Source organism: Rattus rattus, chromosome 11 (genome assembly GCF_011064425.1).
Source record: "Rattus rattus isolate New Zealand chromosome 11, Rrattus_CSIRO_v1, whole genome shotgun sequence".
Lineage (NCBI taxonomy): Eukaryota > Metazoa > Chordata > Mammalia > Rodentia > Muridae > Rattus > Rattus rattus.
Window position 1 is genome coordinate 70,946,541 of NC_046164.1, and position 26,913 is coordinate 70,973,453.

The 26,913-nt window shown below is 44.1% G+C and overlaps 1 protein-coding gene across 13 annotated transcripts in view; it reads right to left on the reverse strand.

The window, feature by feature from the left end:
* Positions 1-2,223: 2,223 nt before the first annotated feature.
* Nsd2 (nuclear receptor binding SET domain protein 2) overlaps positions 2,224-26,913 on the reverse strand; it is a 74,209-nt gene continuing 49,519 nt past the window's right edge. For 12 of the 13 annotated variants that reach the window (XM_032916675.1, XM_032916670.1, XM_032916676.1 and 9 more), the window contains 13 exons: positions 17,124-17,255; positions 16,176-16,299; positions 15,183-15,383; positions 14,227-14,406; positions 13,711-13,867; positions 13,378-13,583; positions 11,679-11,782; positions 11,104-11,373; positions 9,792-9,908; positions 5,881-6,022; positions 5,511-5,617; positions 3,899-4,103; positions 2,224-2,810 (listed from right to left, as the gene is read on the reverse strand). In XM_032916675.1, the coding sequence (XP_032772566.1) occupies positions 2,539-2,810; positions 3,899-4,103; positions 5,511-5,617; positions 5,881-6,022; positions 9,792-9,908; positions 11,104-11,373; positions 11,679-11,782; positions 13,378-13,583; positions 13,711-13,867; positions 14,227-14,406; positions 15,183-15,383; positions 16,176-16,299; positions 17,124-17,255 (2,217 nt within the window). In that variant the 3' untranslated portion in view covers positions 2,224-2,538. Of the gene's footprint in view, positions 2,811-3,898; positions 4,104-5,510; positions 5,618-5,880; positions 6,023-9,791; positions 9,909-11,103; positions 11,374-11,678; positions 11,783-13,377; positions 13,584-13,710; positions 13,868-14,226; positions 14,407-15,182; positions 15,384-16,175; positions 16,300-17,123; positions 17,256-23,713; positions 24,897-26,913 lie in introns of those variants that run through there. The other variant, XM_032916681.1, reaches the window with a different exon arrangement.

Genomic DNA, 26,913 nt, shown 5'->3' on the forward strand with positions numbered 1-26,913 from the left:
ATTTTATTCTGCTAACAGTCATCAGCTACACTCCATGTAGATGAAAATATTTGGCAATTGACAGGTGTTTGTGTTAATTTTAATCAAAACATTTTTATCTTTAACTCTTGAAAACTAGGTAGCTGTGGAAGATGGGCACTTCACACATCATGCTACAGGGATCACTTGGAAGTCATCAGAAATGCCAACCTGGGCGTGCCTGCCTGAGACCCTAGGAATCCTCACATACGAGTGCCAGGATGTTCCTTATAGCACCTGGGTCCTCATCACTCGTGCCAGATGGACCACCCTACAAGTGCCTAGGTTTTAACTGCTACAGTTCCACGTTGTCACAGAGGAGTGCTAGTGTGGACATGGCTGTGCGATCCTGGGTTGCTGCTACCCTGCAGAAGCGTACGCACAGGTTTGTGCGGACTAGGGAACACCCTGTCTGGTTTTGGATACCAAAGGCTCCTGAGGAGTATGGGACATGGGCAGCTTTCATTTGTTTATGTCACATTAAGGAAAAAGAAACTGGAGCAGATGTTCACAAAGTAGCAGTTCTTGTCAGATTCAGAACACCTTACATTCCAGTCAGCCCTAGGCTTGTGGCTGGTCTCTGTAGGAAAGGCCATCACCTCAGATTTGTAACTAGATCTTCAGTTGGCTTTCAGAGTTAGTGTTACTTGTTCATTAATACTTTTGGAAAGGGGAAATTGTCTAAAATGTTCACAATATTTCCTTCAGAAAGATCATAAAATAATTTGGAACCAAAAAAAAAAAAATCCCAAGATTTTACTTAAGATTTTTTTTAAAAAAGTTAATTTGTTCTACAAAGTGTACTGCAAAACCAGTTCTGATGCTTTAAGGACGGGCCCACCAGGGAGCCTGGGGACCATGGCTCCAAAGACCAGGGCGGGCCATGTGCATGTGGTGAGGCTGTCTGGCCTATCACTACCAGCAGTCTTCCAAACTTGGGCCATAAATTGCAGAAATTTATGAACCATCTAATATTTTTACAGAGCAGTTTGAGCCAGATTAAATTCTACTGAAAAGTGTTCCTGGACTTGTCTGGTCAAATAGGTGTCTCCAGAGGTAACTGAGCCTGTGCCTAGGGAAGCAACAGGCTACCTGCAAAGCTGCCTCAACTTTGGGGTCTACTATAGAAGTGCCAAAGGGATGGTCACTGGTCAGTGCTCATGACAGGCTGGGCTTGCAGGTGTCATGGCTGGTGCTGACCACTATGAATGGTCAGTCCTGGTTCAAATGGAGACTGCAATTCTACAAGGCTAGAGGACAGCCGGACAGCAGTGGACAGCAAACCTTGGGGACTTAATGGCTACTTTAACCTTTTTGCCTTGAGGCTTTTCTAAAGCCATCTGTTGCTGATGCACTGCATGTATTTCCCTCCCAGTAGAAAGCCTGAGGTCTCCTTTCTGGGTGTCCCAAGCTCTCCAATGCCAAGATGTACCCCTGGGAGGACAGAAGCAAGTCTGCCAAGACAGTCCAGTAGTCCTTGGGCTGGGCCGTTATAAGAGATCACTTAACCTCACAGGGAAACAGGTACCATCAGACTTAACCACCATGAGACCAGGTGGTGCCCTGGTGGAGAGATAAGCGACAACTAGCTCAAGGCTCCACAGACAAATGCACAAAACAGAAAGCTCAGCCTAGGTTCACAGGCTGTCTTGTGCCCCCCCAGGATCCTGTGGTTACCGCCTTCTCTGCTCAATAGCTTTTATCTGCCTGGCAACTCAGATAACATTTTAGCTGGTAAATGGTAAAGTGTGTAAAAGTTTTAGCAAAAGTACGTTGGAAATAAAATGCCAGAAATAAATACCAAGTGAAGAAAATGTACAAGGTTCCCCCCAGATGGTGGTCAAAAGGCATTAGAGAAGAACAGGCACACGAAGGCAGCTGCTCTGCTCCACAGGCCGCACACGGCCGTCACTGTTCACGTCCACAGAAAGGGAAACCCCGAGAGGAACCTTACAACCACAGCCACTCAAAGTGCAAACAAAGCACTTTGAGGAAAAATTCACATTAATACAAAGAACATAGGCTGTTTCAAAACAACAAAGTAATTATCAATCCTGATTGGAAGGAGCCTAGGGCTTGAGTCCCAGCCTGCCCTGAGTAGAGGGCAGTGTGTGAGTAGAAGCCTGCACCATCAGGATAGAGCTAATGGTGACCTTTAGGAAAGTCTTGATGTTACAGGTAAGATAAAAGCATTTCACATGCCAGTTAATCTTCAATCATAACTTTAATCTAAAATAGAAATGGGAGGGCACCTTGACGTTGGTCTCAGATTCAAGTGTAGAGGTGACGCTGTGTAGTAAGGCTTGTTTATCCTGGACCGCCAAGCATGCAGCTGACAAGCATCAGTGCAGACGCAGCACAGCTGCTGAGGATGGCTCAGTGGTGAGAGGAGCTGCCTCCCACCCAAGTAGGCCTATACATAGAGCACTATGACCTGGGTCCTTGGGGTGAGTGCCGTGCTCGCCTTCCCACTGTAGGCAGGACTGGCTGCCCCACACCACCCCAGGATCTGACCAAGCGCTATTTGCCGTCTGTGACCCTTCGCCAGCACCGCCTTTTCTTCCTCTTCCCCTTCGCCTTGAGTGAGTCTAGAAAGGGTTTCTCAGTCTTGGTATTATTTGCAGAGTCTGCCCTCAGGTCATGCTCACAGCAGTAGGATTGCCCATCCTGGGTGGAGCGGAAAGCAGTCCCATCTTGGTGTTCCTTACAGAATGAGTTGGGGCAGAGGTGGCAAAATGAGGTAGAAGGTTTGCCACATACATCACAGTGATGCCAAGGACATTCCCACTTCCCTGCAAAAAAACACACCATCAGCAAATGGAAGTGACAGAATCATAGCTTCAAAATATCCAGGGTGGAGGATAATAAGATACACCCATCTCAGTATGTTTCCCAGAGTGACTGGGACCTTTAACTAGCCATCCTCCTGCTTCAGCCTTGAGTTGGTGGGCCAACGGGAACATACCAGCATACCTAACTTAAAATCATCTTTTTATTTGGCTAGTCAAATAAATGCAAATTAACACAAGAGTCTGCCTTTCATTCAGCTGCCAGAGAAGCTAGTAGTTGCTGCTCAAAGGCCAGGCAGGTACTCGGTGTTGCAGACTACAGCATACATCCCTGCCAACTGCAGCTGCACTAGACACAGGTCACTGTCACTAGCAGATGTCTACTTGAGACTCGGTTTCTCTGTGTACCTCTGAATGTCCTGGAACTCACTCTTTAGATCAAGCTGGCCTTGAACTCAGAAATTCCCAAGTAGTGGGATTAAAGGTGTAAGCTATCATGCCTGGCTTGTGCTTGCTTATTATAAAGGACCCATTTTCTGCTTAGATATGAATCTCTGAAGCACTTCGTGAGGACTAAGATAGCTGTCAAATCCACCACAGATAGGTAAAGCCATTATTAGGTTTATGTCTTTGAGTAAAGTCTATTTCATCCTGATGGGTCTCTCGAGTAGGTAGGGGTAGTAAGAGGAAAATCTGTGGCTCCATCTTAAATAGCAATTCCTGCTAGCTCTGTCATCTCCAGGGACAGTGCCTGTAAGTCCTGAGGAGGGAGTTAGGGGAGGTGCCTAACAACCAGACCCTCTCTTCCAGTGACACGAGACTGGTCATGGTGAGGCTGCTACAGTGGAACCTGACTTTTCCAATAGAGTCCTGTCTGGTGCGCACCACATTGGATCTTGGTGCATATGGAATGACCACTCTACAGCCTGACCCATCCTGTACTTCAGGAGATTCTCTGGACCGGAGCCATTCACTGCCTAAGCTTCCCATGAATTTGCAACCAGGGAAGGTCCAGTCAGTAAAGACCTAATAAGAATGGCAGGCAAACCCTCTGTAAGTCATCAGCAGTTGCCTGGGTGCTGTGCACCTACCAAAGGGCCGCTTGCCCAAGCCCAAGCAGGATAGGTGGTAGGCCTTGGTGCAGAACTTGCGGTCACACAGCACCAGTTGTCCGCCATCACCACAGCGGAAGCATTCGTCCTCTGACTGCCGCTTTCCTTCACCCTTGGCTCTGCGCCTCCTGGTTTTCTTCTTGGCCTTTTTACCCTTTTCCTCTGAAGAAAGGGATGTTGATGTCTAGAATGAAGAATTAAGCATAGTTCCCATAAAAGAAGACAGACTGAAGCAATAAAAAGTACACAACTTTATCTGTATAGCAAACTACACAGATGCCCAAAAAGCAAGGCCCAGAGGGACATCACAGACCCTGAGGCTGTTCCGACATAAGGGTGCCTGAGCTAGAAATGTAGCTCAGAGCTGAACGTTCCATACGTAGCACCACAAAAAGGTACCCTACACAGAGAAGAGGGTCATGGCCAACGGGATGAGCCACTACACCTTAGGCAACTCCTGCTAAGACAAAAGACACAATATAGGGGCTGGAGAGATGGCTCAGTGGTTAAGAGCACTGGCTGCTCTCCCAGATGTCCTGAGTTCAATTCCCAGCAACCACATGGTGACTCACAACCATCTGTGATGGGATTGGATGCCCTCTTCTTTTGTGTCTGAAGTCAGCTACAGAATGCTTATATAAATTTTAAAAAATTAAAAAAGTATAACATACAGACGTAATAACGCCATGCTTGGGGTCTGCTGACAAAGCCATGGCCAGAGTGTTGGCCTCTCCTCCTAGCTAAGAACTCAGTTATGAGCACAACAGATAAGGGCAACCCAGTGTCAAAGTAGCAGACCTTCAGAAAATATCTCGAGGACAGGCTCAGTCTGCAGCCGGGGTGGAGCTGCTTATAACAGCCCTGGCCTTTTGCATGCAAGGGGTGCCCCAAAATTCATGTCCTTCCAAGGTCCTTGGAGACGTGATTTCAGAAGTCATTGTGAATGTAATTACAATAAAAACAACACTGGCATCAAGCAAACATGATTTGTAATCAACTTGAAAGGGACTGGTGACAGAGGTCATGACTCCGTGGGAGAGCACTGGCCTAGCAGGCATGGGCTCTGGACTCCACCTACAGCAATGTAAACAACAAAAAGGACAGGATAATGGAGGCAGTGGTCAAGACAGACACATGGAACCACACGGAAAGCAACAGACGCCAGGATAAGGCTTCAACCTGAGGAACACCACAGGTCATCAGTCATCAACAGGAACAGGAAAGAGGCCTGAGTTCAAGACCAAGACTATGGTCCTGATGTTTAAGCACACGTCTGTTGGTGCTTCGTTAGGATAGTTCTCACAGGAATTTCATCAGTGAGGAAGTCTTACACGAACAGAGGGCCTCACTGACCCCTACCTGCACACAGAGGGATCCGGCCATGGTCACAGCAATAGTCTACTGGGCAGAGGTACTGCTTACCAGAAAGCCACAGTGACACCAGAGCTGTGTGTTTCAGCTTCACAGAAAGAAGCTGTAGGTCGGGTTGGGGATTTAGCTCAGTGGTAGAGCACTTGCCTAGCAAGCGCAAGGCCCTGGGTTCAGTCCCCAGCTCCGAAAAAAAGAAAAAAAGAAGCTGTGATGCCCTTACCTTTGGTCTGTCTCCGAGGAACCCACTACAGTTGGAGGCTCCACACCGACAGACTGTCTTTTCATTGCCCAAACAATCGAGGTTATAGTTGAAAGTCAGCTCTGTACCTAAAGGAGACACGATGCTTTGTTAGAGGCCCCTGTCCTTCGGAGGCGATGCATGCTAAAGTCAAGAGTCAGCCTCAAGGAAATGTGCACCCCCTTCAGGCACACACAGTGACACCGTGACTCACGGAGCTCATCGTTCTGCTTCATAAAACAGACATCCAAAACAAAACTCCCAGACCCTTATCCTAGGTGTTCTGAACTCAGTCACACTAGATACCAGCCATTGCCTCTGCCTGTCCATACGGCACCAGAGAGTGATGTACCTGCAGGAATGTCACACACAGCAAACAGGCCAACCCGTGTGTCCCCATTCACTGTCCACTTCAGGGTCTCACAGTTGGGCTGGCAGCTATGGTTCATGAATCGTGAGTAATTCCCTTTGGGGCCAGCATCAATTATGCGGTCCTGTAGAAAAAGTCAATGACATTTTATCTTTAAAGGGAATCTGCATGCTGTAGGTTGTATCAGATAATAATGTTGCTAGTTACACTGAAAATCAAATCATGGTATTCTGTTATCCATTTGGACCAGATACCTCTCAACCAGTCCAGATTATCTTGCTCAGAACCAAAACACAAAGAGAACCCAAGTGAGCACTGGTAAGGACAGTGGGCTGGCACCTATAACATCATCCCTAGCAACAAACCCTAGCAACAAAGAAGCTAGGAGAAATACTAGTGTCACAGATGTAGGAGGGCAGCAAGAGCCTGTGGAGAACCAGCACTGCCAGGCAACAGCAAACGGCACTACAGATAGGCAAGCGCTGTCAGCTCCTGAAGAGCGAGTAAGGCACAATCACAGCATGCTCGCGACCCCACTGTCCGGAGCAGTGAGCCGTGACACCATGCTATGCTGACGAGAAAGGGACAGGCACGGGCTGACAGCTCTAAAACGGCAATCAGCACAGTCACAGATGTGGGCACACAGTGGCACTGGGAACGGACTCCCTGAAATCCCAGTGCTCAAGTACAATAGAGAAGTAAGAACCCCAGGACATGGGCAGGTGGGTACACAGATGCACCTGCTCCCCTAAAACCTCTAGACCGACCACACAGCTCAGCAGGCTCTCTGCTCTACAGTGTTAGTCCTGAGGTCCCTGATGTCTGAGCAGGATGGATCTATGCCAACAGCATTCAAGAGCACTGCGAGGCACACTGGGGAAGACCGTGCCTGTGCCACCTGACAGGTGCTGACCTTAGGGGGTTCTCTGGGCGGTAAACACTTGGGTCCTTTAAGAAACCTCCACGATTTGCACCCATCAGTTGTGTAAGCATAGAGAAACTTGGTGGGCATGCCTATAGTTTTAGGTACTTCAGATGCTAAGGAAGGAGATCACCTCAGCCCAGGACTCAGAATTCACTCCAGGAGAATAAAAGCAGAAACAGTTATCAGGGTGTAGCTCAGTGACTTGCCTCTTACTACACTAAATTAACACCAGAGCCAGTTCTGTGTGTTCTTGAAGATGACAGATGAAACAGTCGAGCCTGCTGAATCATGCCTTAGCTATATTTGTATACTTATCAGCTGGTGAAATGGCTTTACCACAAGATAAAGGCCTTTGCCATCAAGCCCCATAGCCAGAGATTGAACTCCAGACCCTACTCATGGAAGAGGAGATTGACCTCTGAAAGTGGTTTCTGACCTCTCCAAGTATGCCACAGCGTGCACAATCAAAGTAAATACATGTTTTAAAATGTGCATGCAGACATGTGACTACAGGCACATATGTGATGGTCAGGGGACAACTGTTTAGAAGTCAGTTCTCTGCTTCCACCTTGTCTGTGAGGCAAGGTCTCTGGTTTCTGATATTGTGCCATGTAATCCAGGAGAGGTGACCTAAGACCTCTCCAATTGAATAAAAAAAAACAAAAAGACGTATTTGTATTTATGTGTTTGTGTGTCTCTGGGACTGTAATGTGTCATCTGAGTGTGGTTACTCACAGAGGCCAGAAGAGGGTGTCAGATCTCTTGGGGTTGGAGTTAGAAGCAGTTGGGCCTGATACGGGTCATATGAACTGAATTTAGGTCCTTCAGAAAACTAACAAGGTTTGTATGCATGTGTATACACGCAGTCAGAGGCCAGTTCAAGCCTGGGTGCTATTTCTCAAAGGCGTTCTATCTTGTTTTCTTCTTTAATAGCCATTTATTTGTTTGATGTGTGTGTGCCCACACTTATGTGTGCCATGGTACAGGTAGAGGACAATTTCTTGAGGTGATGCTCTTCTTTCTTTCTTTTTTCTGGAGATCTAAGAGGTCTTTTTCGGAGCTAAACTTGGGGACCGGTTACGAGCACTGACTGCTCTTCCTGAGGTCCTTAGTTCAGTTCTCAGCAACCACGTGGTGGCTCACGGCCATCTGTAGGGCATCTGTCTGATGCCCTCTTCTGGTGCACAGGTGTGTATGCAGATAGGGCACTCATACATAAAATAAATATTTTTTTAAAAAAGTTAAAATTGGTTTAGTTATTGCTCTGAATGAGCCATTCTTTTCTGTTCTTTGTAGGGCTTAGGATTTTTTTTGGCTGAAAACTGGACATTTGAATCTAATAACACAGTAACTCTGTTAATCAGACCATTCTCACTGAGTTTTGTTTTTTGTTTTTTTTTAAATGGGTGATGTCTGTGGATTTTTCTGAACCTGTGCCTTCTCCAGGGCAGGCACAGTTGTGAAAGTCTTAGTTGTTAATGTAAAGCTCCAAACGAGGGAAGGGAAAATGAGATGGGGTAATGAGCAGCAGCCTCTTCTTGAGCCATCACCACAGGGTACAAGAGCATTTCTGGTGCAGCCAAGCATCTCTCCTTCTGCAGGGGTGACTCTTGGTGGTCTCCACAGCCCTAGCCTGTCAGCTTTCCTAGCAGACTAAAATCACCTCCTACAGAAGGCCCTGCGTGAGCCTGCTCAGTCCTGTGTCACACACACACACACACACACACACACACACACACACACACACACACACACACACACACACACTCTTCAGGGCTAGCTGCTAACACCTGCTGCACCCCTGTACACAGGCTTGCTTGCTCACTGCTTACTCCCAACCCCCTTGCCCTCCACCCCTCAGCTTTTTGAGATGTGGTCCCTGACCTCAAACTCAAGATCCTGCTGCCTCACTGTCCCAAGTGCATGCACTATACTTGGCTTCATTATCTTCTAAGTCTTTTTTAATTTTTTACCCTCTTATTTCTGACACTGACCTCACTAAATGGACAAATACCACAGTTTACAGCAAATGGAGTTTAAAAATGGTCGTTTCCAACGGGGACCGTTGGCTGAGGTGCTTGGAGCCACTCCTATTTCTACAGGGGCCCTTTAACCCCAGAGAGCAGAATCTGTTTGCTATGCTCTACTCAAAATGCCTGCTCGATAGCTATTTTCTATCTTCTTTAAGCACTATTATTAGTCTTGCCTTCGAAACAGAGCCGCTCCCACTTTCCTGCTAGGTTTTCAGCTTACTGGTTGCAGAAGACAGAGTACCAGTCTTTCTCTACCTAGGCCTAGTGACCTTCATTCTGAGAACACCAAAACCCTCTAGTATATAGACTCCATCTGTTTACAACTATGACCTACAGGACTGTGGGGAGCGGCACACTCCTCTAGTCCCACTTACTTAGGAGTTAAGGTAAGTGAGTGTTTGACGCATAAGTTTGAAGTCAACCTGAGCAACAAACACACAGGCACACACACCTACAGGCGCGGGCACACACACACAGGGAATGCACAGGATTCACAAGTAATGGATCAATTCACAGCCAAACACGACTCTACAGTATAGCCCAGATAGTTTGAAATGCTTAAGGATATGCTTTTTTCCTTTCTTTCCCTAGTCTTTTTTTTTTTTTCCCTTTTCTTTTTTTTCGGAGCTGGGGACTGAACCCAGGGCCTTGTGCTTGCTAGGCAAGCGCTCTACCACTGAGCTAAATCCCCAACCCCTTCTTTCCCTAGTCTTAAGAAGACTCTTGGTACACTGTTCATACATGGCTTAGGATGTTCTCTGCCAAGAGCAGCTCTACATTCAGAAAAAAAAAAAAATGCCAACATTTGGAGAAAAAGGTTATTAAGGAGAAGAAATGAGAATGTCAACAAAATACAAAGGCCAATCCTACAGGTGAACCCTCCTGGTCCATGTTCAAGACTTCAGGAATGAACAGCAACACAGGCTTCCCGTTACCTTGTCTATGGTGAGCATGTAAAAGTGAGTGATGTCATTCTCATGTGCATATTTGATTCTTGCCATACACTCCTCTTCATCAATCAGTTCACCAACATACTCATTAACAAATTCTCCCTGGAAATCAGAAGAATATCATAACTGAGTATATACTGAACAATTCTCACAATCAGGGTCCAAGACACCAAATGACCTCGTAGGTATCTTATAAATAAGATTGCCAGTGGCAAATATATCATGGTTTTCTCAAAGTAGCAACATTCCATATTGCTTTTACAATGTCTTGCCTGTTAGGAACATATCTGGTCCATGTAAGTAATCATTACATGCAGAGTCCCCCCACCAAAGGAAAAAGAGGTTATGAAGACCTTGACAGGCAGGTTCTACAGCAAATCTACATGAAGCAACAGTGGTGGCAGCCAGGGAAGAAGGCTAGAGAACGGTATGTCTAAGTAGTCCTTTAAAAAAACATGGCTGGCAACTGGAGTTACAGGTGATTGACATCCACCGTGTGGGTGCTAGGAACAGAACCCAGGTCCTTTGAAAGGAACAACTAGTGCTCTTAGCCACTGAGACATCTTCCCAGTCCTGCCAATGAACTTTTTGATATCTAATTCATACTAGATTATGCTGAGACAATGTCAAATAGTGATGCCTCCTTAGCTCTTGCAAGACTGCCTGAGCACCTGACTGCCAGTCTGAGGAAAAGCAATCCTTTCACAGACTCTTTTCCTAGAGGCAAGCATTATAATTCCGACGTAAGACATGCTTCAAAGATATTTATTAGTATTAACTTTGATAGAAGTTATGTTTTAAAACTGGTTTTGTTGCTTTGGTTGGTTTTTTTTTTTTTTTTTTTTTTTGAGGGGTGATGGGAGTCTCCACTGTGTAGCCCTGCCTGGCCTGGAACTTACAACAAAGACTATACTGTCCTTTAACTCAAGAGAGATTTGCCTGCCTTTGCCACATACCAGGTTTGTACCCTCATGCATACTTACAACTTTCAACTATAATAATTAAATCTGAACACCACTTAAAATATTTTATACAAATGCAAAAACAAAACACCCGCACACAATAAGCAGGGAGCCGTTAATTCTTATAAGGGGAAGGGAGGGCTAGTGAGATGATCCAGTAGGGAAAGACCTTGCCACTAAGCCCTATGACCTGAGAGAACTGACTCCCAAACGTTGTCCTCTGATCTACACACACATGCCATGGCACGGGCACATCCACATACAGTCTAGGACTCGCACAAACACAAACTGAAGAATCACTACACAGTACAAAAAGAAGAAGACACATTACACACCTTTCTGATGTCCCTTTTGGCAACCAGGCCCCACCCTTTGCCATCAGTCTTGATGATCTTGGTCTCCGGGTACTGGCGCTTAGTGAAACACTGGTTCTGGCAGTATTCCCCTGCAGGGCACACCTGCGGGTGGCACTCAAACATTAGCATCCTGTTTAGACACTCTGAATCAGAGCCACAGGGGTTCTCATCCGTGGGCTTACAGTTGCATTTTGGGATTTCAGAAATGTCAGCTGTATAGATCTGGACTTTACCATAAGGTTTATTCACCTGTAAGAGAAAAGCACGTTGCCATAACTCTACTTTGTAAGCAGACAGCCTGGACCCTGCACACTCATACTGCCCCTCAAGGACCCACCTTGGAGACATGCACCCTAATAACCATCACTGGACCCAAAGAGACAGTTTCTGATAGACCTCTTAGCAGCCACACCTGCGCTGTATAAAAATACAGTAGCCCAAAAGTCACATTCACTACTCTGTTGAGAACACGAACACACACACACACACACACACACACACACACACACACACACACACACACACACACACACACCTCCTGACAGGCCCAGCACCTTGATATGCTTGTATGGTGGAGGCTTTCTCTCACTCTCCTGTGTTTCTCGGGCTTCCCGCTGAAGTTTGATTTCATTAAAACGAGCTTCGGCTTCTTGCAATGCTAAAAAGTCAACAGAATATAAGGAATGCATTTCAGTGAATAAGTACATCTAACATTTATGCCCCATACTCATTGCTAAGTACTGTTGTTGGTTTTCAGGAAGCTATAGGCTATGAAACCCGTGAAAAGGCAAGTGAGTCTCTAGTGGCTAAGAGCTCATCTGTGCCAGCTCAGCACAGTCCAGTTGTGTCTCTGTCAGGCTCTACCCAGTCTCTGTACTGAGCTCTAAGGACAAGGCTGGTGCTTAGAGCACACTGGACCAAGAAAAGAAGAGAACTTCTATTCTCTGTGAAAGCAAAAGTGTTTTGACAAGAAGCTCTGGTTCAGATCAGCAAAGGCTACATCAACACCCAAAGCTCACAGACTGTCATTTTGAGGCCTGTCAGTGGATGGGCTAAGCTGCCAGCTGCTGACCGGCCATTAGTGGGCCCAACGTAAGAGCAGGCAATTATCAAGAGTCAGAAGCCTGAGTCCCTCTTTCAACATTTGGAACCGTATCAAACTCACTGGGTTGCCTCAGTCTCTACCTAAATCTCTCCTTCCTGATAATTTTAAGAGTCTTTGGATAGCGATCCATTCTTACTAAGACTTCTTGAAGTTCCCAAATGTTGAGACATCAGGGAAAGACAACAGGGTGTGGTTGCTTGGTGCCTGCTCAACTCTCAGCTGCAGGCAAGGAAACAACGGCTCCCAAGACACAGATCTTCATCTGCCAGGGCAAAGCCCATCAGCAGCGGCCTGACTTAAGTTCTCCCTGCATGAGCCATGGAAGCACTTTAAGCTTTTCCTACTATTCACACTCGCTCTGTACTTAGAGAAAATGCTCGTTTTTCCTGTGCAAATGTCACACCTCTAACTCCTATTTCCTTCCTGTCAAACCATGATCCAGCTTAGCTACACTTTCTATACTCCGTCTCTCAGACTGTACATTAGACACAGCATTCCTGTCAGTCTGGTTACTCTGACACTGTGTAAGGCACCCAAGGTCCCACTATGTCTTCTGAATTGAAATGAATTAGTAGTTGAGGTCTAACCATGGGAAACCATCTCCAGAGATGCCACACAAAGGTCAGCTATGAAAAATAGCTATAATTAGGGCTAAAGATAGTATATATATATTTTTTTTTGGTTCTTTTTTTCGGAGCTGGGGATCGAACAAGATAGTATATTTTAAAAAGCTTTATTTCAGACAGGCATGGTGCTGCCACATGCCTTTAATCTCAGCACCCCGGAGGCAGAAGCAGGCAGATCTATCTTGTGAGTTCAAGGCCAGCCTGGTCTACAAAATGAGTTCCAGGGCAGCCAGGGCAACACAGAGAAACCTTGTCTCAAAAAACAAAAACAAAAACAAAAACAAAAACACAAAAAAACAAGTTAATATTGGAAAAGTTATTTAATAGCTTAAGTATACTTCCTAGCTTAAGTATACTTCCATAAATACATCACCCTACAAACCTTTTTTTTCCTAGTATAAAAGTAGAAATAAAATATTTAGTCCAAGAATTTTTTAAAATACCAAATTTCAAAAGAAGAGAAATTAAGATTAACAAGCCACAAGAGAGTACCATGTATGCTCCACTGGTTAATCTCCGTACCGTTCTTGAAGACTCTTCCAATCCCTCTGACCCCCTGGTAGCGGCTGCCCCGGTCCCCCTCCATGTATGGGAACACTCGTGCCTGATGCGTCCAGTAATAATCTTTAGACCCGAAGAAAAACACAGGGAATTCTCCAATCTCGTGCTTCATTTTCTGAATATTTGGGGGAACATTTTTGGGATGGCAAACTTCTGCTGGCCACCATCTATAATAAATATTAAAAACAGGATTCACACATTCTTTAGAGTGACAAACTTTTCAGTACTTCGCACTATAAAATAAAACACATTTGAACAAGAAGTCTCTGAGAAGCATAAACGTTTCCCGCATACCTGTAGTTCCCAAGTTTGACCCAAATGATGTCTTGAAAGTGGAGCTTCTTCCCAGCTCGGCAGTCATTGCAGAACCAGCTGCCATCAGGCATCTCGATGCTCAAACAATCAGGGTGGAAGGCTGCCGGGCAGGCCTCGCAGCACAGAAGGCTTCCCCCTACAGGAAGACAACAGGCTAGCCTGAGTGTGTCTGTCTCTCCAGGTCACATTAGGCCTTTTTTTCCTTGGTTTTCCCAGGCAGGGTTTTGCTATGCATCTGCCTGCCCCTGCCTGGGCTGATGAATACAGGGATCGAAGGCGTGCACCACCACTGCCTGGCTAGGCCCTCCCTCTCCCTCAGACTGTGACTGCCACAAACCCAACAGAAGCACGAGCAACAGGATATTAACCCTGAGTCAACCCTCAATGGCATCACCAAAGTCACCTTCCTAGAGTCCATGTGACCCCCTTAGTGCAGAGGACTGAGGTGACACCTTCGGCCTCTGCTGAGCTGACACACACAGAGCCCACCCTTACCTTTGGAACACACGAAGCACCAGCTCACATTGACATGAGTGTGGTGCCGCTTCCCCTTGCGGGCAGTGAAGTGGCCTGTGCAGATTATGCTGTTAGAAGCAATCACGGAACATCCCGCTGCCAGGCAGGCATCCCCGCCATGATAGGCGACAGGGCATCGGACGCACCGCATCATTTTACCTGAAGGAAATAACATCCTGAGGACCACAAATACTTTATGATGGCCAACATCATCAAGCCTAAGAAAACTGGAAAATTTAAGATGGCAGACTCTGGAGCTATTTAGTAACAATACTTTCCAGGAAGGCAAAGGTTTCAAAACAGTGTTTGAAAAAAAGACACCATTTAAACATCACATTCGAAATCAGAGTCAACCAGCATTTCTTAACCTAGTGCTGTTGTCGTTTGGGGTTTGGCCATTCTACCTACTAGATATTGACAGCAAATTCTCCCTAAATATTGCAAAATGTATCTTGGCAGATCAGCCTTATGACCAGGATAAGGCTACACTCTCCAATCCCACACAACGAGCCTTATCTTTCACGTACATAATTTGATTTAAAACTATTTCTGAATTGAGGACGAAGTTCAGTGGTAAAGCACTTGCCTAGGGTTCTACCTCTTGTATTACAAAAAAATTTCCCTGATATATGAAGTGCCTTTAAAAATGAGCAAACAGAATCCAGAAATAGCTCAGGTAGTATCCTTTGTTGAAAATCAAAATTTTGAATGTGCTAACAGATACGGAAAGAATGGAATGGAAGCAGGTCTTACGTTACGGGGGAAAAACACTTGACTCATCTTGTGATGAGTCAGCAGAAAAGCGGGAGGTTTTGGAGACTGTTAGCGCTCATAATCTGCTGACACGTGCTGGGCTTCAACGGGCCCGCTTTCAGAAGCACCCACACATTGCCAGTGAACCCACACCCAAGTTTTAAGGGCACATCTATCTGTACCTTTTGATGGCCGCGGATTTGAAGGGTTTGAGGCATGGCAGCTCATACAGCTGTGGAGAGGACAGCGAAAGCCTCGGCTCTCAAACACAGTGAGAGGGTATTTTTTCACACAGGCTTCATGGTAAAACTTTCCACATTGGTTTACCATACAGCGTTTCACCTCCATCTTGCTTTCTTTACATACGAAGCATGAGTGAATCCCTAACAAGTGGTAAAGAGAAGATACAGGTACAGAGAACAAGAGTTAAGTTGCAGTTGTGAGCAACTGGCACAAGGCAGCTAAAGCTTCTAGCTGTCTCCAACTTTGATGACTAGTCTAAGTCTTCAGGAGAAACCCCAGTCATCAGAGTTCACTGTCATCTAATCTCCAGCTTCACCTAAATGCAAGAAGTCTTTCTCCTTCCTTGCCCACTCACCAATACAGCAAAGACTTGCTATGGCTCTACAAAGACTAGTATCTGACGTTTACTACTGCAGCCTGGCTGCCTGGGCAGCTCGACTCTTCTTGGGACCAGTCAGTGTGGAGCAGGGGCTACTGTGCACTTCATCTTCTCACTGTGATCCTATGGTAGTCAGCTCCTCGGTTAACGTCTTGCTGAAATTAAGCTGAGTTAGATCAAGTCTTTGTAAAGAACAAACACCAGTATTCTCTAACTGTCTACTAATTAGGCAGGACTGTTTGAAGGTGCAATGCAACTGACCCGTGTAGAGCAAGGCTCAGGCTAGCACCCAAAAGCATTTGGAGAAGTGCATAGCCTTTTACCTCCTTACTCCACCAGTCACTGTATGCTGAACTACTTTGTGCAGTGATGCTGTGGTTCAAGTTAATACAGCACAGTGGGAGAGCGGCTCAGAGGAATCCCACACTTTGAGCCAGTTAGTGTAGGATTTCTCTGCCAAATGAGTCATCTGCAACTGAAGAAAGCACAGAACAGGACAGCATAAACGTCCTGATGTCCACATAAACCCCCGGCCTTGGAAGCTGGGGCTTACCTGAGGCACATTCAGTGCAGGTGAATCTTCCTTCTGGTCTCTGGGAAAGTCCAAGGCAGGCTAGGTGGAATGCTCCACAACAGGGGCCTTCACACAGTAAGAGACTGCCTGTCTTCTCACACAGCTGTGGGGAGCAGAGGGTAGCGTGAACAGTTGGGACCCTCCTCACCACAGGGGACAATTTGATTCTGTCTCTGGCATGCCAATGAGCATAACCAGAGTGACGTACTTAGCAGGATTGCAGACAACAGACAGGTTAAGTTACAGTGTCAGGTCCTCAGCAAGAAACATACACTCACGTTTTCAGCTCACATGTGAATGTCAAAAATGAAACAGAACAAATAAAAAACAAGACCCATGGCATAGTCCCATTATAAACAAGCCATCCTTTCAAAGATGGGAACAATGGAGCTGACTGTCAGGCATTTTCCAACTATAAACGAATCAGCAGCCCCACACGGATACTGACACAGACTACACCTCACAATGGTGCAGGGACTAAAGCACAGAGAGGTGAGTAGCTTTCTTAAGATCACCAGCCCATAATCCAGCACAGGTAGGACACTGACCCAGGCAGTGCCACTGTAGGAATCTGGATCTACTACACCAACCCAAACCATGACTGCCTACCCAATGAATTAAATAGGCAGCAAAGGCACCATATCACCCTAGCACCTTACCTCTTACAGCATACACACACACACACACACACACACACACACACACACACACACACACCCCCTTGTGCTGTACATGAAACACATTCCACCTGGGAATGAATGTTAACTTAGGCAACTTAATACCAGAATTCTGCTGACACTCTAACTCTTCCAAACAGATATCTGTGAGTAGTGATGGGGCAAGAAGAAGATGCTGGAAACTCAGTCTGCTGTTCTAGGGCTTCATGAGAAGCCCTCACCAATATATCATACACCGCCTACCCCTCACCTGACACACGTACTCCTTTTTGGCAGCCATTCCTCTTTCAGATTTCTTAGATGAGACGGACGCTTCAGTCTGTGTTTCATCTGCACTTTCATACGGAGACTCTGACGGTTCATCTCCTGGGTTGTCTGAGACCTGGAGATGAAGGAGGTGAACCATAGTTCACTAGCCACAGAAAACAGGTGGCCACATCCTTTGGACATGGCCCACTTCTTGCCCTATCACCCAGTGGCTTTGGAAGTAATAAAACTTGTAAAAGCTGCATAGAAAACTTCAGAAGTGGACTTTATTCTACTCAATATTTAATACACATATGTACATAAGACATATTCCTTTAAATAAAGCAACTTAGGAAAATGCAATTATCTCTAAGTAAACTAATTTCTGGGATATTCTTGCCCTTTCTTACCAAATATATTCAGACCCAAATACCAGATGAATTAAAAAAAAAAAAAGAAAAGCGAAATTGCAAAAAAGATCTCACAGTAGCTGTTTCTCACTTTACTGAGGACACTGTGCTCCCCCAGAAGCAGGTTGCTCCCCTGGAACTGATTCAAGAGTCAGGAAAGTCACTGACACACATTGCAGCCTGACTGCTAACTGGTCCCACCCAATTCATCTGCTCTGCCCCACAGAAAGGTAAGAAATAATTTCTGCCTTCCTTAATACTTGAATCTAAGGAAAAGACTTGGGAGAAATGGTAAAGAAAGCACCTATCTTTCTGACTCCCCTCCACTGAACAGAAATTAGGATCTAGCTACAACCTTACCCTTGCTACACAATTCATCCTGTCCTCACTTGACAAGTACTACCAGTAAATGTTTAAATGTGAAAATAGAAAGTCCTTTCATCTATCAAATAGAAGTGCTTAATTTTTTTGTCTTTATCTGATCTTAAAAAGTGTTGAAAATTGAATTTTGGAGATAAAACAAAGCCAAAAGAGTATTAACTCTGTTTCATGTTTACCTCAAAAAACACAAATAATTATGTTACAGGCTTATTATTTGCCAGTGAACACAAAGCTAGATAGTGTAATTAGGGCACATTAAAAAACAAAAACAAACTCACCAGGGACTCTGGCCCATTGATTCTGCAGCCTTACTGATTGATGAGCTGTCCCTTTATCTCATTGAAATTATTGGGAGCAATGAGAGAAAAAACATGTATTTTCTGATCTGAACTCAGTGTTAAAGTGGGATAAATTAACAAGGGCTCCGGTGGCTCTGATGGGCCATTGGAGCAAGGGACAGCCTTAGTGTGATTCCTTTCTAGTCTCACTAGACACATAGCAGCAAAAATGTAATGAAGGAATAAACACAGGCCTTTCAATGTATTTTCTCACCTTTTTCAGGAAGATGTAAATAGCATGAAGAACACTAGCTTAATGTCACAGCGCAAGGTCTGTCACCAGGAGGCTCACTAGTTGGAACTACAGGGCCCATTGCCAATCCCTCTCCCATCAGCTCACCTCCCACTTCTTTAACATCAACATCCAGAAAGAGGCAACGTGAAATGCTCGGAGTTCAAACTCCAAATTTAATACATCCATCAGATATGAGGGTCACAGGTGGGGTCTGAGCACTTCTGAGATGAGACAGGAGAAAGTACTAGGGAAGCCCAGGGCCTCAGGAATCAGTGGCCACAAAGCTTGCCCTGGCTCAGAGAGCAGCTCCCATAGCCCCACAAGGATGACCCATCTGACTAATGGAGGAACTGAGACCCAAAGGGTGTTTAGCACATCATCCATGGAAGAGAGCCCATGCTCCATCCACCAACCCACTTCTTCCCTCAGTGTGGATAAAACAATTTTCAAAACTATAAAAAGAGAAAGGAATGGAAAGAAAGACAGAAAACACAAACCAGTCCTGGGTCAGAGGAAGGAACAGCACCTTTTATTTAAGATTTACAGAAAGTTAGCACGTTTCCACTTGGAGATATTTCCTAAATTAACAAAGTCTGTTTGAGGAAATAAACACTGAATACACATTTCGAATGGAAATATAAATGTTAGCGACACACATAAGGCTCGTTTCCTGATTGGGTCTGTTATCCACATACAGAATATAGACCTTACAATATCACAGTTCATGACAGATTGTAGAAGGTCCACTTTCACCACGTCCTCCCCCACAAATGGACAAACCCTACCCGGCCCAGAGGCCCTCAGCTCTCTGCTCAGCAAACCACCCGCAAGTAGAGTCAAGTGTGCGCCTCACTCCAGCGGCAGGCTCCACCTCCATGTGCACCACGTGACGGCTTACTTGGAGATGCCATTTGTGGAAGTGACATATCACCACCTGTATGGTCCCAACACAGTCCCAGACCTCAGTCTACAACATCTGTAATCTATTCAGTATCCAACAGGATGTATTTGGAAAAATAAAAATGCAGTGACTGATGGGACACAGACTGTCAAGAATTTTCCTGTGGCTTCCTGTGTCCACCAAGGTCATGCTTGTGGCACTGATTTCCAAGCAGCTTAGTTCCTGACTTTCCAAAGTTTTCTTGAGTCTGAAATACTTTCTCCACTCTCTACTTGGTATGTGATCGTGCCGAGGTGCCTACCTGCCTCAGACACACATTCCCTCAGGGACAGGAAGTGTGGTCTCGTCTATCACAGGGAGTTCGAGCAAGATGGCATTACCAAACATCACATGACCCAGTAGAAGTCTTCCAACCCACTGCCAGGAGCTATGCGGCCATCAGAAAGGCTCAATAACTGCGACTGTGGTTTACCCGACTGTGGCCACAAAGCAGAGCCCTGCCCTTCTGCGGGCTGATACACATTGAGGTTTTAACTTTTTTGACAAAACAAATCCCTTCACAAGTTGAATACTACATCATTTTAAAATACAATTACAGACCTTGAACAATAAATATTTCTATAACCAACATTATTTTCATGTTTTAAGTTAGGCTTTCATAAAGGAAGACGCATAGAAGTGCGTTCACAGACGGTTTTAGATTTACAAATGATAAGAATCCTGTGCTCAGCAGATATAATGGTCTAAAATTAAGACTAATCTTCAGCAGGTCTTCCAAGTTAACATCACAGTGAAGTATTAAGAGTGGAATTAAGACAATTTTAAATTAAGTCAACCATTCTAAAATCCTAGAATTCAAAATAATTTTTATTAGAGTTTGCACAGACTAGAACCCTCCTAGCCGATCCTAATTCAAAGCCAGGTATGAGTTACTGAGGACATGAAAGAGGGGGGAAACCCAAAATACAAAAAACCTTTTAGTCCACAGAATGTCATTGTGCTTCATAGTCATTTAATCTAAAGTCGGTTTCTACACAGTTAGCGTAAAAGGAAAGCAGAGTCTAAGTGAGGGCTGTGGCCACTCAGCCATACAGCTGCTGCTCCCATAAAGGCATGCCCTTATCCAAAGTTAAGTGAGTCCTAAATGCTCTACTGACTCAACCATGTCCCAGGTATGTCCTCAGAAGCAGCCATCCCTTGGGAGCAGGCTGCGGGGGAGCCTGGTCCAGCCAGCTGCAGCAACAGGCCATCTGTCCTCATGTGAAAGGCTTGAGGACAGAGGAACCGCCAGCCCACTTGCTTCCTTAGCTCATGTGACTGGCAATGCCCTTGTACCAAAACTAGGACTCCACCTGATCCTAGTTGTTTTTAAAAAGTAGAATACCCCTGAAATGCTAGCATGTTTAAAATACTGCCATAGTTATTTGTTAAAAGCTGGACAACTACGTAGGCTAGAAAAAAATATATATATAAATGTGGATACAGCACACAGGACTGACGAGATGAGATGCATCAGGTTACTGAAAGTACATCCTTGTTAGTTACACCCCAGAAAGCATTTCCCTTACCACTGTCAAACAAGGAAAAATGAAAATATACTTTTCTGTGTACTAAGGATGACCATTTTCCTTCACTGGCAGAAAAATTAGTGGGGGAAAAAAATCTAATATTCTAAGTAAAACAATAAAAAAGTTCCTAAAGAAACAAAGTCAATTGCAATTACCAAAAATGCTAAAATACATAGGAATCAAGATTTTTTAAAACAAAACCCAAAACCTTTCTCAGTCAGTATCAGTAAGAAGCATTAAAAGCTCTGATGTTAGGAAAGCCCTACACTTTATTCTAGCAAAAGAAAACTTGGAAATTATCTCTGAAATATAAACACAGTCCTTGGAACTGATTTTTCAAAAAGTGGATAATGGGTTAACTGAGGCTAAAATAAGGTGCTGCACACTAAACTTCCCGAAGGGCCTGGTTCCTAACAGAAGTCCACTTGGACATCAGGATGCAAGGTGATCAGCAACCTGTATGTCTGAGTCTGTGTGAGACCTACTGACCTTAGAGTCAAATGACAGAGAAAGAAAGCAAACTAAGGGCCCCTGACCCTATAGTTAACCTGCCACTGGACAAACAGTTCCTAAAGAAGGGGGCGATGATCTCACAGGACAGCTCGGGCCCACCAGAGCAACTGAGGCCAACAAAGAACCACTCAGTCGGGGTTCTTCATTCTGCCCGAGTGAGCTAGGAGCTTATAAAGAACACACACCAGTGCTGAAGGACAGACAGAAGTTCTGGCCCTCACTCCAGGCTATGAGATCCCTTGTCAGGAGCACTCTTTAATCATTTAAATTTTACACAAACACAGGCGTCATTCTTTGAGGAATGAGATATTTACTTATCATCTTTATTTCCTTCTTTTTGTGGTATTTATGTTATAGACTCTTAATAGGTGCCAGTCACCTGTATCATCCAGCCAGCCCACAGGCTCCAGATACAACCCCGGGACGAGTCCGTGAAGTCTCAGACATGTGGTTATCAGGTTAGGTTTTTGTTAGGTTTTTTCTTGCTTTTCTTGTGACATGTTCTCTCATTAATGAAAAGGCCCCGTCCCTCATCTGGCTCCCAGCCCCAGAGAACCCTGTTTTAAGTTTTCTGGTGGGGTTGGGGGATTAGCAGTTTTAGGAAGCTGGTTTGGGTTCGGGTCCCCAGCCCTCAAAAAAAGAACCAAAAAAAAAAAAAAAAAAAAAAAAGTTTTCTGGTGCTTCTGCATGAACTCAACTAATCCCATTATAAATATAACCTGACTGGGAGACCAACTTAAAAATCCGTCCACTCATGCCAGCAGCAGGCTGTTCTACACCTCCTCAGAGGCAGTACATGGGATGGCTGCCTTCCTGCATGGAGCAAGGACTGTCTCATCTTAGAGCCTGTGTTTTACTTCCTTGTCATGATTAGATTTCAAGTTGGTTTTCAGAATATCCTCTTAAAAATACTGAAGTTGTCTTCTATTGGGAAACAGAAATGTAAATAGCTATGAATACTAAAAAACCATTTTGAGCTACAACTACACTTAAAGGCATCATGACCAAAAGACAACATTCACTTTTCATAAACGCTGAGGAAAAGCTGCCAGGAAGGGAGGAGTCCACCTGCAGCAGAGGGGCTGATGAGGAGGAGCACCTGAAGACCTGGCTGCTGAGCACGGGTCTCTATCCAGTTCATGGATGCCCTGGTGCACTGCTCTGTTACAACAGCTACAGTGCAAACCTTTGTACATTCATTCACATAAGTCTTCACCTAGTTAGAATCAGAGCCTTATACAGAAAGCTACCTCCCCTTGCCAAGCAAATACAGTCTACAAACAATAGTTTGAAGGCAGCCAAATAGAATCAAGTGGCAATAACTGTTTATATGGCAAAAGCGAAACTCATCTCATCAGCGGGCAGTTCAGAAGACCTAAGGCTAGAGGTAGCACTGCTTTTTTGACATCTTTATAGAAAATGAAGGAATTCCATGTTAAATTTGTAGCATAATAAATTTGTCACATAATTTTTGTACTCTTAGCAGACAAGCTGTTGCTTCTTGCTAGACTCTTTTAAACAAGAGTCTCCTTTCTACTCACCTCTTTGAGGAGAGAGCAGCCATGAGCGGACACAGAACTCTGCTTATTTCCTGTAAGACTACCACTGGTCTCTGGGGCAGGAAAATCTGGGGCAGGCATGGAGGACTTTCACTCCACACTCACTGCAGAATGCAGAGGACCTGCTCCAACCCCTGGTCCCAAAGTGAGTTCTGTCTTCCTCAGTGAAAGAACATTCCAGGATCCTGCCCTTGTCCCCTCATACTCTCGAATCTCAAATAGGTACTAACTATGCCACTCTGCGAACATCACCATTAATTCTGAAGTCCTCGCTTCCCCATCGCAGAGCGAAGTGCCTATCCTCTAGCTGCTTCCTGGACACCCACTCAAAATTCATCATGCTCTAATTTCCAATGAAATCCCTTCATTTCTGCCCAAGACCTTCTGGGATAGTATCTTTACTTTTGAAAAATCACTTATTAAACCAGGGCCATTTCTACATCATCATAATTTCTTCATACTTTTTTAATTTTGTAATTTATATTTTAGTTTTTTTTATTTACCTGAGATCTTTCATGTCTGTTAAGAACAGTACAACTTAGAATGTTCACACTAGGTATTCTCTGAGGTCATGTCTCTAAATACATTTAAGCAGAGCCAGCTAAGTGACTTACCAGACCACAACCTCATAGTCTAATACCCTCCTGTGTCACACAAACAGAGCTAGGGTTCTGCTACTTCTGGATTTATTTTTTTCCGCACATGCATGATGCAGTCAAGGGAATCATTTTTCATGCCAAAGCAAAATTTATACTTTTGGATAAAAATAGAATGATGGTGATTTTATTATTTTTATTGTAATAACCATTACTGTCACAATAGTGAACCACTGAGTCCTTGCATGGTGCCAGGCACTCTACGTGTTTTACATGCGTTACATTACTTAATGGTTTGGAACAAAAGTATTTCTCAGAAACTTTCATCACAGGTCCAACACTGAGGTGTCTGTGTGGAACGGCCTGGGCACCGCTCACACATCCCGTGCATAGCACAAGCTCTGCTTCTTGAGCTAAGGGCAGGTGGAGCCTTTCCTCCCATGCAGACATGCGGGCCCCTGGGTAGCCCCAGCTGGACATCCAGGACCACAACATTGAAAACATGATGCTGATGCTCTACAAAAGCAACTGATGATGTGGTTGTTGTAAGTAAACTGATTGTGGTGTCTTCTAGATATCAGTGACTAGATCAACAGTTGAATGGTTCACCATGATACTATTAATCGTATGTTCCCCTAAAAATCTACTGGGTCTAGTGTCATAGTAAAACTGTCAAGTAAAAAAGGACAGAATCAAAATTCTTCCTGCCTTCTGTGTGGGAAAATTGGTTTATTATCTACAATACTGAATACATTTCATTGGCAATGAAAATAGCTGACAAAGAACCTTTAATGTGTCCTGCTTGTTCTTTCTTACTGATAGAACAGATGCTGACATTTTCCATAAAAATTGAGTAAGTTATGGATCAGAGGAAAAAATGAGCATTAACAGGATAACCCTTCAACATGGTGCATTGTCAATTGTCTGGGCAACCTCAATTGAAGGGCCTCCTCCTCAACGTGAACTTTAGACTGATCATTAGAATATGAATGTGTTTCTATTATGGGATGAATGTGATTGATTAAATGGCCTTGATTGAGTATCTTACCTTGGTCTTAAAATTTGTTATCTGTTTTCTTCATTGTATGTGTTTATTAATACCAGTAAAAACAGATTATCACACATCTTCCATAAAATGATTGTGATAGAAATGTCACTTAGTGTATACGATGAGGCACCACCTGCAGCAGACATCTTGGGGTATTACATCATTCTAAGTGCAGTACAGGGCGGCTGAGTTCAAGTCCAACTTGACTGATGTGGGCTCCCATAAAAGCTGTTACCAGTGAAGGCGAAAAAAATAAGAATTTGCTCTACTAAGGGAACAAAAAATGAAGTTACAAAACACTTATATCACATCAATTCCTTCACAGGCCTTTGTCATGCAAGTGTGCAATTTTAATCTCTTCATTGGGGTGATGTAATATCATGTAATAAATAATTATTCCAATATAAATTTATCATACATTTTTAAGAACTTAAACTACAACATGTCTTGAATACCAACCCTACATAATCCTCTTTCTTTCAATCAAGTGTGGTGAAGGGGAAATAATACAAACATGCAGAACCTAAGTGTCCCAAAGTGAGGAGGGAGTCTGACCCCCAAACAGTAATTTCACATCAGAACCAGACTCGGTCCCCACAGCTCACGTGTTAGCAGGCACTCAGCACTACACACTCATAAACTCACTGTGGGGTTAGTAGTGCTAATGCATATAGATAAATCTACTGGGTCACCTAAAGTTTTTAAATTAACAGTGCAACTCTATAAAATAAGCTACAATGGAATATTTACATAAGCCACATAAGTAACCTAATAGAGAAGGTCTAGAAAGTTAAATTATTTTATTTAAGGAACAAAAAGTAAGATTTATATATCCCCTTCAAAATGTAAGAAGGGATTTGAATCCAATACATTTCCAACATAAAAGAATGTACTTAAATCATCTATCAGCCTCTGATATTGCAACTAAGTCTTGTCACAAAATGCTCCACCTTAGCCTTTCCTGGTGCAGACTACTGAGCAGCACCAGCAACTGCTCTCTCTCCCCTCACCGTTTTCACCTTCAATATCAATACTGATGACCAGGAATAATAGATACAAGTTCAGTAACTCGATAATTTTCTCTCTCCCTTGTCCAACAACAGCATATGTAAAATACCAACTGGATAAAAAGATCAAAATATAAAGCAAGAAAAACTTGTTTGAAAAATTTCATAGGCTGTAACTCAGAAATAGGACATTTGCCTGGACTCACAAATCCCTGGGTTCTAACCCCAGCACTTTAAAAAAAAAAAAAATCATAAATGGAAAGTCCAACTTTAATGCCCAAATGAAAGGGTTTCTATAACAGAAACCCTTTCATTTTTAATATGGTTAACCTGAACTGTAGACCATCTTTAACTTTCTAAAATGCTAGTATAAATATGGGTAAAAGAAAAATGAAAAATAATTTATATAAAACTAGCCTTTTCATATTTCAGTAACATTTTAGATAGAAGCTCAGCAGCGAAGTGTCTAAGAAATGCTTAGTTTTCTATATATAACAACTATAAGGAAGTCCCAGTCCCATGAGTATGAACACTTTAGATTATGACTGAGGTCCCACTAAACGAACAGTCTAAATTTACACCATACTCAGAGCAGTGAGCAACAGAGTTCTCAAGGGTGCTCCTTGGGCCACCCAGGTCCCTAACCATCATGCAATGGAAGGCCCAGCCCACCACCAGTAAAAAGAAGAGCAAGGACACACCCAACCCTACTAGGGACCATGACACAGGTCAGACCAGGTCAGATGAGAAGAGCTCCTTCTGATCCATAAGGAGAAAAGGGCCTACCTACTTCCCATCTCACTATCCTGCTAATGAAGACCAAAGTTACAACTCCTTACAAATACTGTGAAAATAAATCTCGTCTACAATGAGGAAAAAAAACAAAAAACAAAAACAGAATTACAGCGATCAAAAGAACAAGAAATTAAAAGTGGAAAGTAAGATCCATAAAGGTAGTCACTACAATCAAGAAATTAAAACTATCTCTGCACAAAATAGAAACAATAATGATTCCTGAAGTTGTGGCTATTCCTTGTTTTTGGCATTTGCAGACTTTAGATTTGGTAACGACATCTACATGCCATACGCTACAGTGATGGCGGCAGCAGCAGCCTATTACAATACCACCTACTCTTTGCTATCGTGTATTTTGCAAGACCAGAAACACAGGAATTCTAAGTACAGTGACAGTTCTACCTTGCCTCCACACTCACACCTGAGACATGCCAGAACAAAGG